We start from the raw sequence: 11,094 nt of genomic DNA, 5'->3' as shown, positions 1-11,094 counted from the left end.
TCACCGCCCGGCGCCTCCCGCGCCCGCCCGGGGCCGCCGCCGGCAGCGCCGCCTCAGTCGCGGAGGGAGAAGTCGAAGGGCTCGAAGGCTTGGCGGAAGGCGCGGGCCTGCGCCGCCTCCTCGGGCCGCTGGGCGGCGCACTGCCGCCAGTCCGCGCGCTGCGGCTGCGCCAGCAGCGCCTCGCTCGCCAGCACCTCCCTGCAACGACAGCGCCGTGGCGTCACCGTGACGTCATCGAGATGTCACAGTGATGTCATTTCGGGGGCGGGGCGGGCACGCACCTGCCGAACTGCAGCGGGAAGCGGCCGCGGATGCGGTGGAACAGCTTCTCCCCCGTGTCCAGCTCCACGTAGAAGTACGGCACCCCCGGCTGAGCCACCTGCACCACGGAACCACACAATCAGATCGGCTGGAAAACACCTCTGACACCATCTAGTCCAACCCATGACCCCTCACCAACTCGTTCACTGCACCATGGCACCAACTGCCATGCCAGTCCGTACCACAAACACCTCCAGGGCTGGCAACTCCACCACCTCCCCAGGCAGCCCCTTCCAATGTCCTCCCCAGGCAGCCCCTTCCAATGTCCTCCCCAGGCAGCCCCTTCCAATGTCCCCTCCCTGGGCAGCCCTTTCCAATGTCCCTCCTGGGCAGCCCCTTCCAATGTCCATCCCGGGCAGCCCCTTCCAATGTCCCTCCTGGGCAGCTCCTTCCTAATCACCCTTCTGAGAAGGGCCACCAGGGCACAGGCAGAGCCTCTTCCCAGCCAGTTCAGGGGCTGGGGACACAGCTGTCCCCATGCCACTGTCCTCTCTCCTGGGAGGAAACTTGTAAAAATAACCCCACAAACTGCCTGAGGTCAGAGTCTGAGCTCAAACAATACCTTCCATGGAGGAAGGAGCAGTGGGCACTCCCTGCTGGGATCACCTATGGTATTTTGAGGTTTAATTCTGCTGTGAGTGACTAAATGAGATGCAGGCAGGTCTGGTAATTCCCAACATCACTGAGGTCACCCCAGCCCAGTACAAAACATTCTTGGAGGACGAGGCCACACTCCCAATTCTCAGCTGAGAAATCATAAGCTGTTCATGGGAACTTCTCCCAGAGCAGAATCCTGGCACATCCCCAGATCAAGCCCATGAGATTCTGCCTCCAACAGGTTGACCCCACCCCACAGAGTGAGCTCAGAGGGGAGCAGCAGCTTGGGCAGGACAGGGGGAAGTGAGGAGGTGAAATCTGGGCCCGTACTTGCGCGAGATCTGAGTGCTCTGGGATTTCCAACAGCTCAATCTGCTGCTCCTGGGCTTGTGTAATAAAGGCCTCCTTGATGTCTTCAGAAGTGCAGAGGTCCAGAGGGACAGGAATGACCTGCAGAGAGAGAACATTTCCATAAAAGACGAGACAATCCATTTGCAGAAAGCCATCAATGCATCACTGGAGCTCGTGGCTCCTCAGTACAGCTCAGCCTCATCACACAAGACAGGTGAGCACCCATCTCTACAGGCTTAAACTCATGAGACTTTTTGTTCTGTAGGAGCTGGACAGAGAGCTGAAAACTCCAGGCTTGAAAGTTCTCAGCACAGCCCTCTCCTTTCTCATCTCTGTGGTAGTTCTGACACAGCTCTGATACACTTACAGACCTGCCACACACAGCAACCACCACAATAAACCCCAAAATGGCTCTTTCAGTTCATCTGGAGTTTATATTCAGTGCAAGTTTATGTTTCCCCAGGGTGACACACAGACCATACCTGTAGCTGCAGATGCTGACTCCTATAGTTTCTTTCAAACAGGACATATCTCTTCCCCTTGCTCCTGAAAAATTCCTTTAGGGCAGCCTTGTACTTGGTGACTTCTTCCAGCACCTCTGAAGACAAGTCCACCACTGACTGATAGTGCCCAATTGGCAAAATCAGGACGTGGTCAGGTGACAAACCCCCTTTGGCCAGGGCTAGGTAGCACTAGAGTGAAACAACACACACCAGTTACTCACCGTGCTGTAGGAATTCACACTCTGACTACTCATTCTGAGTAGCCTCAGGAACAGGAGAGTCTTCTGTGTTGCTTATTAGGGATTGTTTATTAGCCATTTTATTTGAATTTATTTTTATATTGAATTTATTTTTCACTAGAGGAATGAGAAAGAGACTGCCAAAGGACAAAAAAAAAAAAAAAAAAAAGCAAACAGTATCTTTTGAATGCCTTGTGTGCAGCAGGGAAGCTGCTGAGTGAACTTCACCAATGAGGCAGGAATTTCTTATTCTGACACAAAAATCCACTTAAAAATTTAAACTAAACCTGTGGACAAACCTGTCCCTGTAAGTGGATTATGCTGTACAGGAGCAGAAACTTTGAGCAAAGTGCATAAAACAATCATGGACTGAGCTTCAAAGTCAACATTTTGAAGTACATCATGGAGACACCTTCTTTTTCATCTCTATAGAACAAATCCATAACCAGCCATCCCAGAGAGATCTGGCACTGGTGCATCCTGCTGCCAAAGCAGGTTCCAGCTTTCTTCCAGCTGGAAAAGTTCTGCCAGATGGTAACAGAGGGCTGGCACATCAAAAAGTGTTCTGGCACTGGAATCCACTTTTTATGAATTTATGTGTTTATAGAAGAGATGCAAAGAAACTGAAAGCAAACCCAAAAGCCAGCTGCAAAAGAAGTTTGTTTTAAATTTAAAATTGGACATTGGTATTTTGTATTGCCATGTCTTAGCATGATTCTGACCTAGCAAAGCCCATGCTGCAGGTACTTACATGTGTGCCAATACTGACAACCAAGTGCTTCTCCACCTCTGGGCTGGCCAGGCAGAACCAGCAGGGCCCTGTGGGTTGAGCTTTGTTGGGAAAGAAAACAAGGATTAGCAGAAGGGATATTTGTCAGAACACAGACAACCTGGTATTTCCCAGTTTATAAAGTGCTGCAGGTGTCAGAAGGACACAGCTCTGGCCAGGGACATTCCAGCAAGAAAGGAGGAGGTGGCAGTCAGACCCTGCTGACTGCCATTCTCCTGGAATGAAGGAGGAATTTAGGAGTTCCAGGAGTTAGTAGTTGCAGCTCACTAATAAGAAAACAGCAGCAAATGTAAGCAAACAAATCAAAATGAGGTAAAATTATTGCACAGTAAAGACAAGGGCAGATGCTGTCAAACACACTTGTCAGTTCTGGCCTATCCACCACACCCAAAACACAAATTTGGATTCACACCCAAACTGTGATACCTGAGCTGAGCTTTTTGGAAGTGTCTGGTTCAGAGGGTAAATGCCATCAGCCCAACCACAACCAACCAATGCCACCAGCCCAACTAACCACAGACCCAAAGAGCTTTGAAACTATGCTCTTCTTTCACCTGCTGAAGCCTATCTTCCCTTGGAAACCAGGGACCCTTCATCCTCCTGCATCCCCCCAGCAGCTGGCAGTGACAGAGCTCTCTGGCCCTGTCACCTACAGCACAACAGCTTGAGGAACAACTTGGAGTGATGTGGTTCATCCAAAGCCTCGAGGGAAGAGCTCAGGGAAAAATCATCCTCACACTTACGGGGTTTCTTGGCTTGCTTAGGCTGGGAGTCCCCTCTCTCCTTCCCTTCTGAGGGACGTTTCCTTCCCTGATGCTTGTTCAAGTCAAAGAAAAACTGACAGGCTGGCTCTTCCTGTTTAGGAAATGAAAAGTGAACAGGATGTTCAGTTAGAGCTGCATCATAGAAAATGACAGGATATAGATTTGATTTGATTTTTCCTGAAGAGCTGTGAACCACTTTTGAAAATCATCAATATCACAGAATCTCTGAGGGTGGAAAAGCCCTCCCAGCCCATGGAGTCCAAGCTGTCCCCACCATCCCCATGATCCCCACCTTGTCCCCAGCCCAGAGCACCGAGAGCCACCTCCAGCCCTTCCCTGGACACCTCCAGGGATGGGAACTCCCTGGGCAGCCCCTGCCAAGGCCTGAGCACCCTTTCCAGGAAGAAATGCCTGAACAGAATGACCTGTCCTGTCCTCCTAGTAATGCAGCAGGCTTTATCTGCTTCAGTCAGGAAAAACTTCAGGGAGAGCTGCCCCAAATCATTATGCTCTCCTATTTAACCTTATGCTGATCATTCAGAATTGCCAGATTTTATGGATTATTCAAATCTTTTCATTTGCCAGCCAGTGCCAAAAGAATGGCTTTATTTCCTAGAGATGTTAACCTGCCACAGACTCTCCAGAGGTTAAAAACATTTGATTGAGTTATCTCATAGAGCCAAATGCCATGAGAAGGCTTTAATGCTGAAGAGGAAAAAATTCTTGTCCCCATATTTCTTATAGTCCTTCTTTAAGACATGAAAGGCCATAATAAGTTCTCTTCTCCTGGCTGAACAGCCTCAGCTCCCTCAGCCTGTCTCCACAGCAGTTTTGGACAGAGATATCCCAAAGGGAAAGCCAAGCAGTGCTGTGAGCACTGAGTTTTGGACAGAGATATCCCAAAGGGAAAGCCAAGCAGTGCTGTGAGCACAGAGAGTGCAGCAGGAAGGCCCAGGGGGAGGAGCACAGGGCAGTACCTCTGCAGAGAGAGGGGCTTTGCTCTTGGGAGCCTCCTTCCTGAGTTTCCTGTAGGGATTTTCGGTGACATCCTGAGGCTGCTTCACCAGCTCTGCAGGGTCCATGGAGCTCATGGGCACGATGCTGAAGGCATAGAGGTACTGCAACAAACACAGGCAATCAGGGACAGGCAGCTCCTGCCATCATTTATGAACTAACACACCCCAGAGCAGCTCCACACCCCTCAGCACATCAGCGTTTGTGCCAAGGCAGGGCATGGAAAAACACAGCCCCTGTGCCAGTGTCCCCACCCAGGAGTTCATGCAGTGCATCCTTGGTCCCTGCCCGTTTCCAGGCCTTCCTTCTGGCCTTTTTTGTTACCAGGCCTGGATCCTGTGTATCCTTAACTACCAACCAATATTCCTTAACTTTCTTAAGGGGGAGAAGAGAGACAGGTTAAAAACCTCATGCCAGAAGTTTATTTTCAGTGGTTTGTGCCTCAGAACACCATGTGCAGCCCTTGTGACATAACAAGCAAGTGCTACCTATTACTCAAGTGAGACAGATACCTCCACTTCAGCCAAGCTTTTAGGTGCCTGAAGTTGTCCTCTAACTGCTCTCACTGCCCCATTACTGTACTTGAGAAAAGAAGGAAAATTCAAGGGTGTCAGTACCTTTTTCTTGCTTGTATTGCCAACATCAGCAAGGGCAATAAACCTGGTGACATGCTGTGGGGTCTCCTGTAGCACCATGTGATTCCTGTAAGGAAGCAACACCTGGCTGTAATGGCACATAAAGTATTGAAAGGACAGTGAGAGAACCCCTGCCTGCCATGAAGATACTCAGACAGCACAGCAATCCTCCTGTGTTCCTTAAAAACTGAACCCTTACTTGAAAAGAAATGAGATTTCACATGATTTTACAAACCTGTAAGGAAGTCTTTCATAGTAGGTCTTCTCCAGGGCAGCAAAATGGTACCTTGGTTTGAGACTTGCAGCTAGATCTGCTACCAGCCTGGAGCCACACTTCTTGGTATCTATTTCTCCCTACAAAACACAAACCAAGCTTTATTTAAACCTCTCCAAGAGCAGGAAAAGACAGGTTTAATATACTTCTCTGTACACTCCAGTGAGTACATTCCCAGAAAATTCATGCCAAGGGAAGTCAAACATAGAATGACATAGAACAACTACATGGGAACTTCTGAGATCTGAGTTTTCTCTCTGAGCCACAACATCTCAACAAATCTTTCTCTACAACCCCCAAGGGCAGCAGGGTTGGTTACCATGCTGTGAGGGAAGGTTCCTCATGCATTTAAACTGAGGATTGTAACTCTTTTTGGATATTGGAAAAATCTGAGAGAAAGTAAAAAATGTTCTTTTGCCACATGTGTGGCCTTGCTGTGCAGACAGGTTTCAAATCATCTGAAAATCACTTCTGCTGAGGAACACTAACACAACAAAACTGGACACAAATGAAACAACACCCTCAAAATCCAGACTGAGGAAGAACCAGACCACCTGATACTTAAGGAAATAAACACCAAAACACTTAAAAGGTGTCAGGGACAGCTAAAATACCCTGAAGTCTCACAAATCCCTCCCCTTTCAGTTTTCTCTGAAGAACCAGAACATCTGCTCTCCCTGTTTTTACTCCCACCCTTCTCAAGCACTTGGAGAGGGTCTGATACTTCAGGAAATAAACACCAAAACAAAAAGTGGCAAGGACAGCTAAAATGCCCTGAAGTCTCACAAATCCCCCTCCCTTCAGTTCTCTCTGAAGAACCTGAACATCTTCGGTCCCTGTTTTTACTCCCAGCTTTCTCAAGCTCTTGGAGAGGGTCTGACTGATAATTAAGGAAATAAACACCCAAACACTTAAAAAGTGGCAGGGACAGATAAAATGCCCCGAAGTCTCACAAATCCCCCTCCCTTCAGTTCTCTCTGAAGAACCACAACATCTGCTCTCCCTGTTTTTACTCCCACCTTTCTCAAGCACTTGGAGAGAGTCTGACTGACACTTAAGGAAATCAACACCAAAACAAAAAGTGGCAGGGGCAGTTAAAGTACCCTGAAGTCTCACAAACCCCCCTCCTTTCAGTTTTCTCTGAAGAACCACAACATCTTCTCTCCCTGTTTTTACTCCCAGCTTTCTCAAGCCCTTGGAGAGGGTGACCAGACCTTGGAGAGGCAGCAGAGAGGCAATGCTCAGTGAAACCCCAGAACAGAACACTCACCGCGCTGTTGCCAAAAGTGCCCACATCTCTGGGCCAGGGGGAGGTCAGCAGTATATCCACACCCCTGAAGTTTGGGGTTGCCAGCAGAGAGGTTTTCAGCTCAGCCACGTCCTTGGCGCTGAAGCAGTGCGCGGGCTCCGGCTGCTGCTGCGCCTCGGTGCCGCTCAGGTAGGCGATCTGCAGCCCTGAGCAGCCGCTGTACACACCCCTGCGGCCTGCAGGGACACACACACACAGCCCTGAGCGTGCCACAGTCCCCTGGGCAGGGCAGCAGCAGCAGTGCTGCCTGGCTGTCACTGCTGTCACCCCCACAGGCAGCTCATGTGCTGTGCCCAGTGCGATGGCATCGATCGGTGCCACAGCGCAAACCCGAGCCTGCCCACACACAAACCCCGGTGCTCCCCCTTCTCCCTGCCACCCTGCTTCCCAAAAACTCATCCACACCAATCACACATCCAAGTGCCTCTACTTTGTTATAGTTTTGGCCTGGTGGCAATTCTGGAAATAAATTAGTTTTTACTTTTATCTTTGCTACACTTTGCTTGTCACCTCTGCTACTGCATTACAGGCACACAGCAAAATCACATTTAAACCTTCCCTACAGAGACAGGCATGCTCTGGGAATATGACAGATGCTCTAGGAATAAGACAGGCACGTTATAAGAAGAATAAATAAAGGAACTGACTGAACAAATAATTTCTGAAATAAAGAAAATTGAGAAAAAATATAAAGGTAAAAAGTTTAGGAGAAGAAGAGCCTGGAATAAAACTGAATGAATATCTGAGTCAAAGAGAAGATGGCTCAACTAGAGGAAAAGCAGGAGTGGAAGGACAATATTATCTTACACATAGGTGAATGCAAATAGTTTAGAATAATTTCTCCTAAACCAAAGATAATAAATACAAATTTATTAATACAGAAATGGCTTGGAGCTAATGCTGATTTGCTGAGCTGTGAATTTAGACAGGCATGCTCTGGGAATAAGACAGGCATGCTATAAGAAGAATAAATAAAGGGACTGACTGAACAAATAATTTCTGAAATAAAGAAAATTGAGAAAAAATATAAAGGTAAAAAGTTCTGGAGTAGAAGAGCCTGGAATAAAACTGAATGAATATTGCAGTCAAGGAGAAGAAGGCTCAACTAAAGGAAAAGCAGGAGTGGAAGAACAATATTATCTTACACATAGGTAAATGCAAGAATTTTAGAATACCTTCTCCTAAACCAAAGGTAATGAATACAAATTTATTATTACAGAATTGGCTTTGGAGCTAATGCTGATTTGCTGAGCTGTGAATTTAGACAGGCATGCTCTGGGAATAAGACAGGCATGCTATAAGAAGAATAAATAAAGGAACTGACTGAACAAATAATTTCTGAAATAAAGAAAATTGAGAAAAAATATAAAGGTAAAAAGTTTAGGAGAAGAAGAGCCTGGAATAAAACTGAATGAATATCTGAGTCAAAGAGAAGATGGCTCAACTAGAGGAAAAGCAGGAGTGGAAGGACAATATTATCTTACACATAGGTGAATGCAAAAAGTTTAGAATAATTTCTCCTAAACCAAAGATAATAAATACAAATTTATTAATACAGAAATGGTTTGGAGTTACTGCTGATTTGCTGAGCTGTGAATTTAGACAGGCATGCTCTGGGAATAAGACAGGCATGCTACAAGAAGAATAAATAAGGGAACTGACTGAACAAATAATTTCTGAAATAAAGAAAATTCAGAAAAGATAGAAAGGTAAAATTTTTGGAGTAGAAGAGCCTGGAATAAAGTTGAATGAATATTTGAGTCAAAGAGAAGATGGCTCAGTTGAGGGAAAAGCAGGAGTGGAAGGACAATATTGTACCACATGATTTCTCACACATAGGTAAATGCAAGAAGTTTAGAATAACTCCTCCTAAACCAAAGGTAATAAATACAAATTTATTAATACAGAATTGATTTGGAGTTACTGCTGATTTGCTGAGCTGTGAATTTACACAGGCATACTCTGGAAATAAGACAGGTATGCTATAAGAAGAACACATAAGGGAATTCACTGAACAAATAATTTCTGAAATAAAGAAAATGGAGAAAAAATAGAAAGGTAAAGAGTTCGGGAGTAGAAGGGCCTGGAATAAAATTGAATGAATATTGCAGTCAAGGAGAAGAAGGCTCAGTTGAGGGAAAAGCAGGAGTTGAAGGACAATATTATCTTACACATAGGTCAATGCAAGAATTTTAGAATAACTTCTCCTAAACCAAAGATAATAAATACAAATTCATTATTACAGAAATGGTTTGGAGTTACTGCTGATTTGCTGAGCTGTTAATTTAGAAAATTAACAATTCTAAAGAAAAATATATCCTTATTTAAAAGCAGTATTACATTTAGAAATCTACCAATTTAGATAAAGCGAAAAATAGTTGAAGTAGTTTTAACAGAAGAATAAAGAAGTAAAAAATTTCAGAACACTCTCATTTTTTTATTTGACCAACAAACAGAAGTGTCTTTTAGTTGTACAACCTTATTTCTAAGTACTGACATGCAGGAAGATAAAGCAAGGGACAAACCCTGGTAATTGTGCACTTTTTTGTGAAATTGAACACATTTCTATTTCAAAAGAATAACAAAGTTATTCAAAAGAAGTGCTTTCTAATAGTTCAAAGGACTGTTGTAACATCCTGCTCTGTTACAAATTACTTCAAAGAACAGCCTGTTGCAACCTCTACTCCTTCTGCTCAGCAGAGGAATGAGCAGTATGAGAGAAATGAAAAAAAAAATCACAAATCAAGGAAGAAGAGTTTTCTTTTTACAGAGACTGTACCAGTCTGAACCACAGGATAAAAAATATCACTGAAAACTCCCAGCAAAAAGAAGGTGTTTCAGTGGGAAGGTGAGAGAAGGTTCCTGAGAGCCCCAGCAGGCACAGGCTGACCCCAAAGCCCCTCAGCCTTACCCAGGTAGGTGATGTTCTCAGCCAACTCACAGCCACTGACGTCTGGGAAGTAGCTCAGGGTGTCCGGGCTGTTGGCACCGAGCACGTAGGTTGGGATTGGAGCTGAGGGAGAGAACCCCGTGCACTCAGTGAGCTTCAACTGCAGCTCCCAGCCCACACTGCCAGGAACCCCACCCAGCACCCTCTGGCAGCAGCAGCACCAGAAACCTTCCTGCAGAGGGAAGCTGGAGCTCCCACAGCTGCAGGAGGGGAACAACTCCTGCTCCACACACACCTCGTGTAAAATGAACCCCAAAGTGATGCACAATCCTAAAGGCAGGGGTGTGCCAGCCAGAGCCATCTTTCCCTCCTGTAGTATAACTGCTATAACAGCACAGTGCCAGCCCCCGGCAGTGACACACTCACAGTGACACCGCCCTCCTCCCTCCTCCCTTACCTTTCTTGGCCCCCGTGCGGTACTCGGCCCATTCTGCCTCGGAAGTCGAGCCAAAGAAATTCCCGACACACAAAAGCATCTAAAACCAGCAGATAAAGCAGGAGTTTATTCCACCACAGACAGAACACACACACAAAGGCTTTGCTTGCACCGCTTCAGTAGCACTTGGTTTGCTGAACTGAAGAGATTCCTCTCTGTTTATCTGCGTTAAACGCAACATCAAGGGGTCTAAAAGTACGGGCAGCTGCTCTCCCGCCTTCTGTGCACAGGTCACAGCTCCACACAATCGTTTGGGGCCGGGCAGGGAGGGCTGGGGGGCTGCAAACCCTTCCTCACACCGAGCAGAAAGAGAAGCATGGCTGTCACGGAGGGACGGGACAGCAACAGCCACCCGAGCACCGCGGGTATGGAAACCCCACCCCGGGCAGGCTCCGGCCTCGGCCGTGCCGGGACGGGAACGGGACCCCCGCGGGAACGGCACCAGGCCCACCTTCCCCCCCCACAAGCCCCACGAGCCTTACATCGAAGCGGCCGCTCTTGGCCTGGATGGCGCGGACCCGCCCGAAGATCGCCTCCAGCCGCCCCTCCACGTCGCCACACGCCAGCCTGCGGGACACCACACGGTAAGAGCGGCCGACATGGCACGGTCCGGTCCAGCCCCGGCCCCACCAACCACCACCTCATCCCGTGTCCCGCCCCGTTCCCATCCCGTCCGGTCCCACTCACACGCGCAGCGGCGCCGCCGCCGCCATCACGAAGATGCTCGAGCCGAACCTCCCGCTCCCGCCACTTCCGGGTGCGCCGCTCTAAGCGCTCCCCCACTTCCGGGTGCGCCGCCCAAAGCGCTCCGCCGGTTGCCGGGTGGGCGGCGCCCGAAGGCTGACACACCGAGCTGGAATCGCCGGGAAGTTTAAACACCGGTGTCCGCAGGGAATCGCGGATGTTCCCGA

The 11,094-nt window shown here is 47.9% G+C and overlaps 1 protein-coding gene across 1 annotated transcript; it reads right to left on the bottom strand.

Moving 5' to 3' along the window:
• Positions 1-6: 6 nt before the first annotated feature.
• CWF19L1 (CWF19 like cell cycle control factor 1) lies at positions 7-10,919 on the bottom strand. The gene is made up of 14 exons (XM_058810656.1): positions 10,871-10,919; positions 10,666-10,750; positions 10,145-10,223; positions 9,709-9,810; positions 6,759-6,973; positions 5,450-5,568; positions 5,197-5,281; positions 4,543-4,683; positions 3,545-3,656; positions 2,763-2,842; positions 1,752-1,961; positions 1,249-1,368; positions 282-379; positions 7-198 (listed from the first exon to the last, which is right to left on the bottom strand). Exons 1-14 carry the CDS (start codon positions 10,894-10,896, stop codon positions 54-56), a joined length of 1,617 nt encoding a protein of 538 aa, XP_058666639.1. The 5' UTR covers positions 10,897-10,919; the 3' UTR covers positions 7-53.
• Positions 10,920-11,094: the final 175 nt, after the last annotated feature.

The sequence above is a fragment of the Ammospiza caudacuta genome, chromosome 9, assembly GCF_027887145.1.
Source record: "Ammospiza caudacuta isolate bAmmCau1 chromosome 9, bAmmCau1.pri, whole genome shotgun sequence".
Taxonomy (NCBI): Eukaryota; Metazoa; Chordata; class Aves; order Passeriformes; family Passerellidae; genus Ammospiza; species Ammospiza caudacuta.
This window is presented reverse-complemented; position numbering and strand designations above follow the sequence as displayed.

Excerpts from the sequence above, each read along its gene's own strand:
- CWF19L1 (XM_058810656.1), bottom strand. The coding sequence starts at position 10,896 with ATGGCGGCGGCGGCGCCGCTGCGCGT. Across the intron at positions 9,811-10,144 it reads CCGCACGGGGGCCAAGAAAG|CTCCAATCCCAACCTACGTG; the intron begins GTAAGGGAGGAG and ends TCTCTCCCTCAG. Across the intron at positions 1,962-2,762 it reads TTGTCAGTATTGGCACACAT|TGCTACCTAGCCCTGGCCAA; the intron begins GTAAGTACCTGC and ends GTTTCACTCTAG.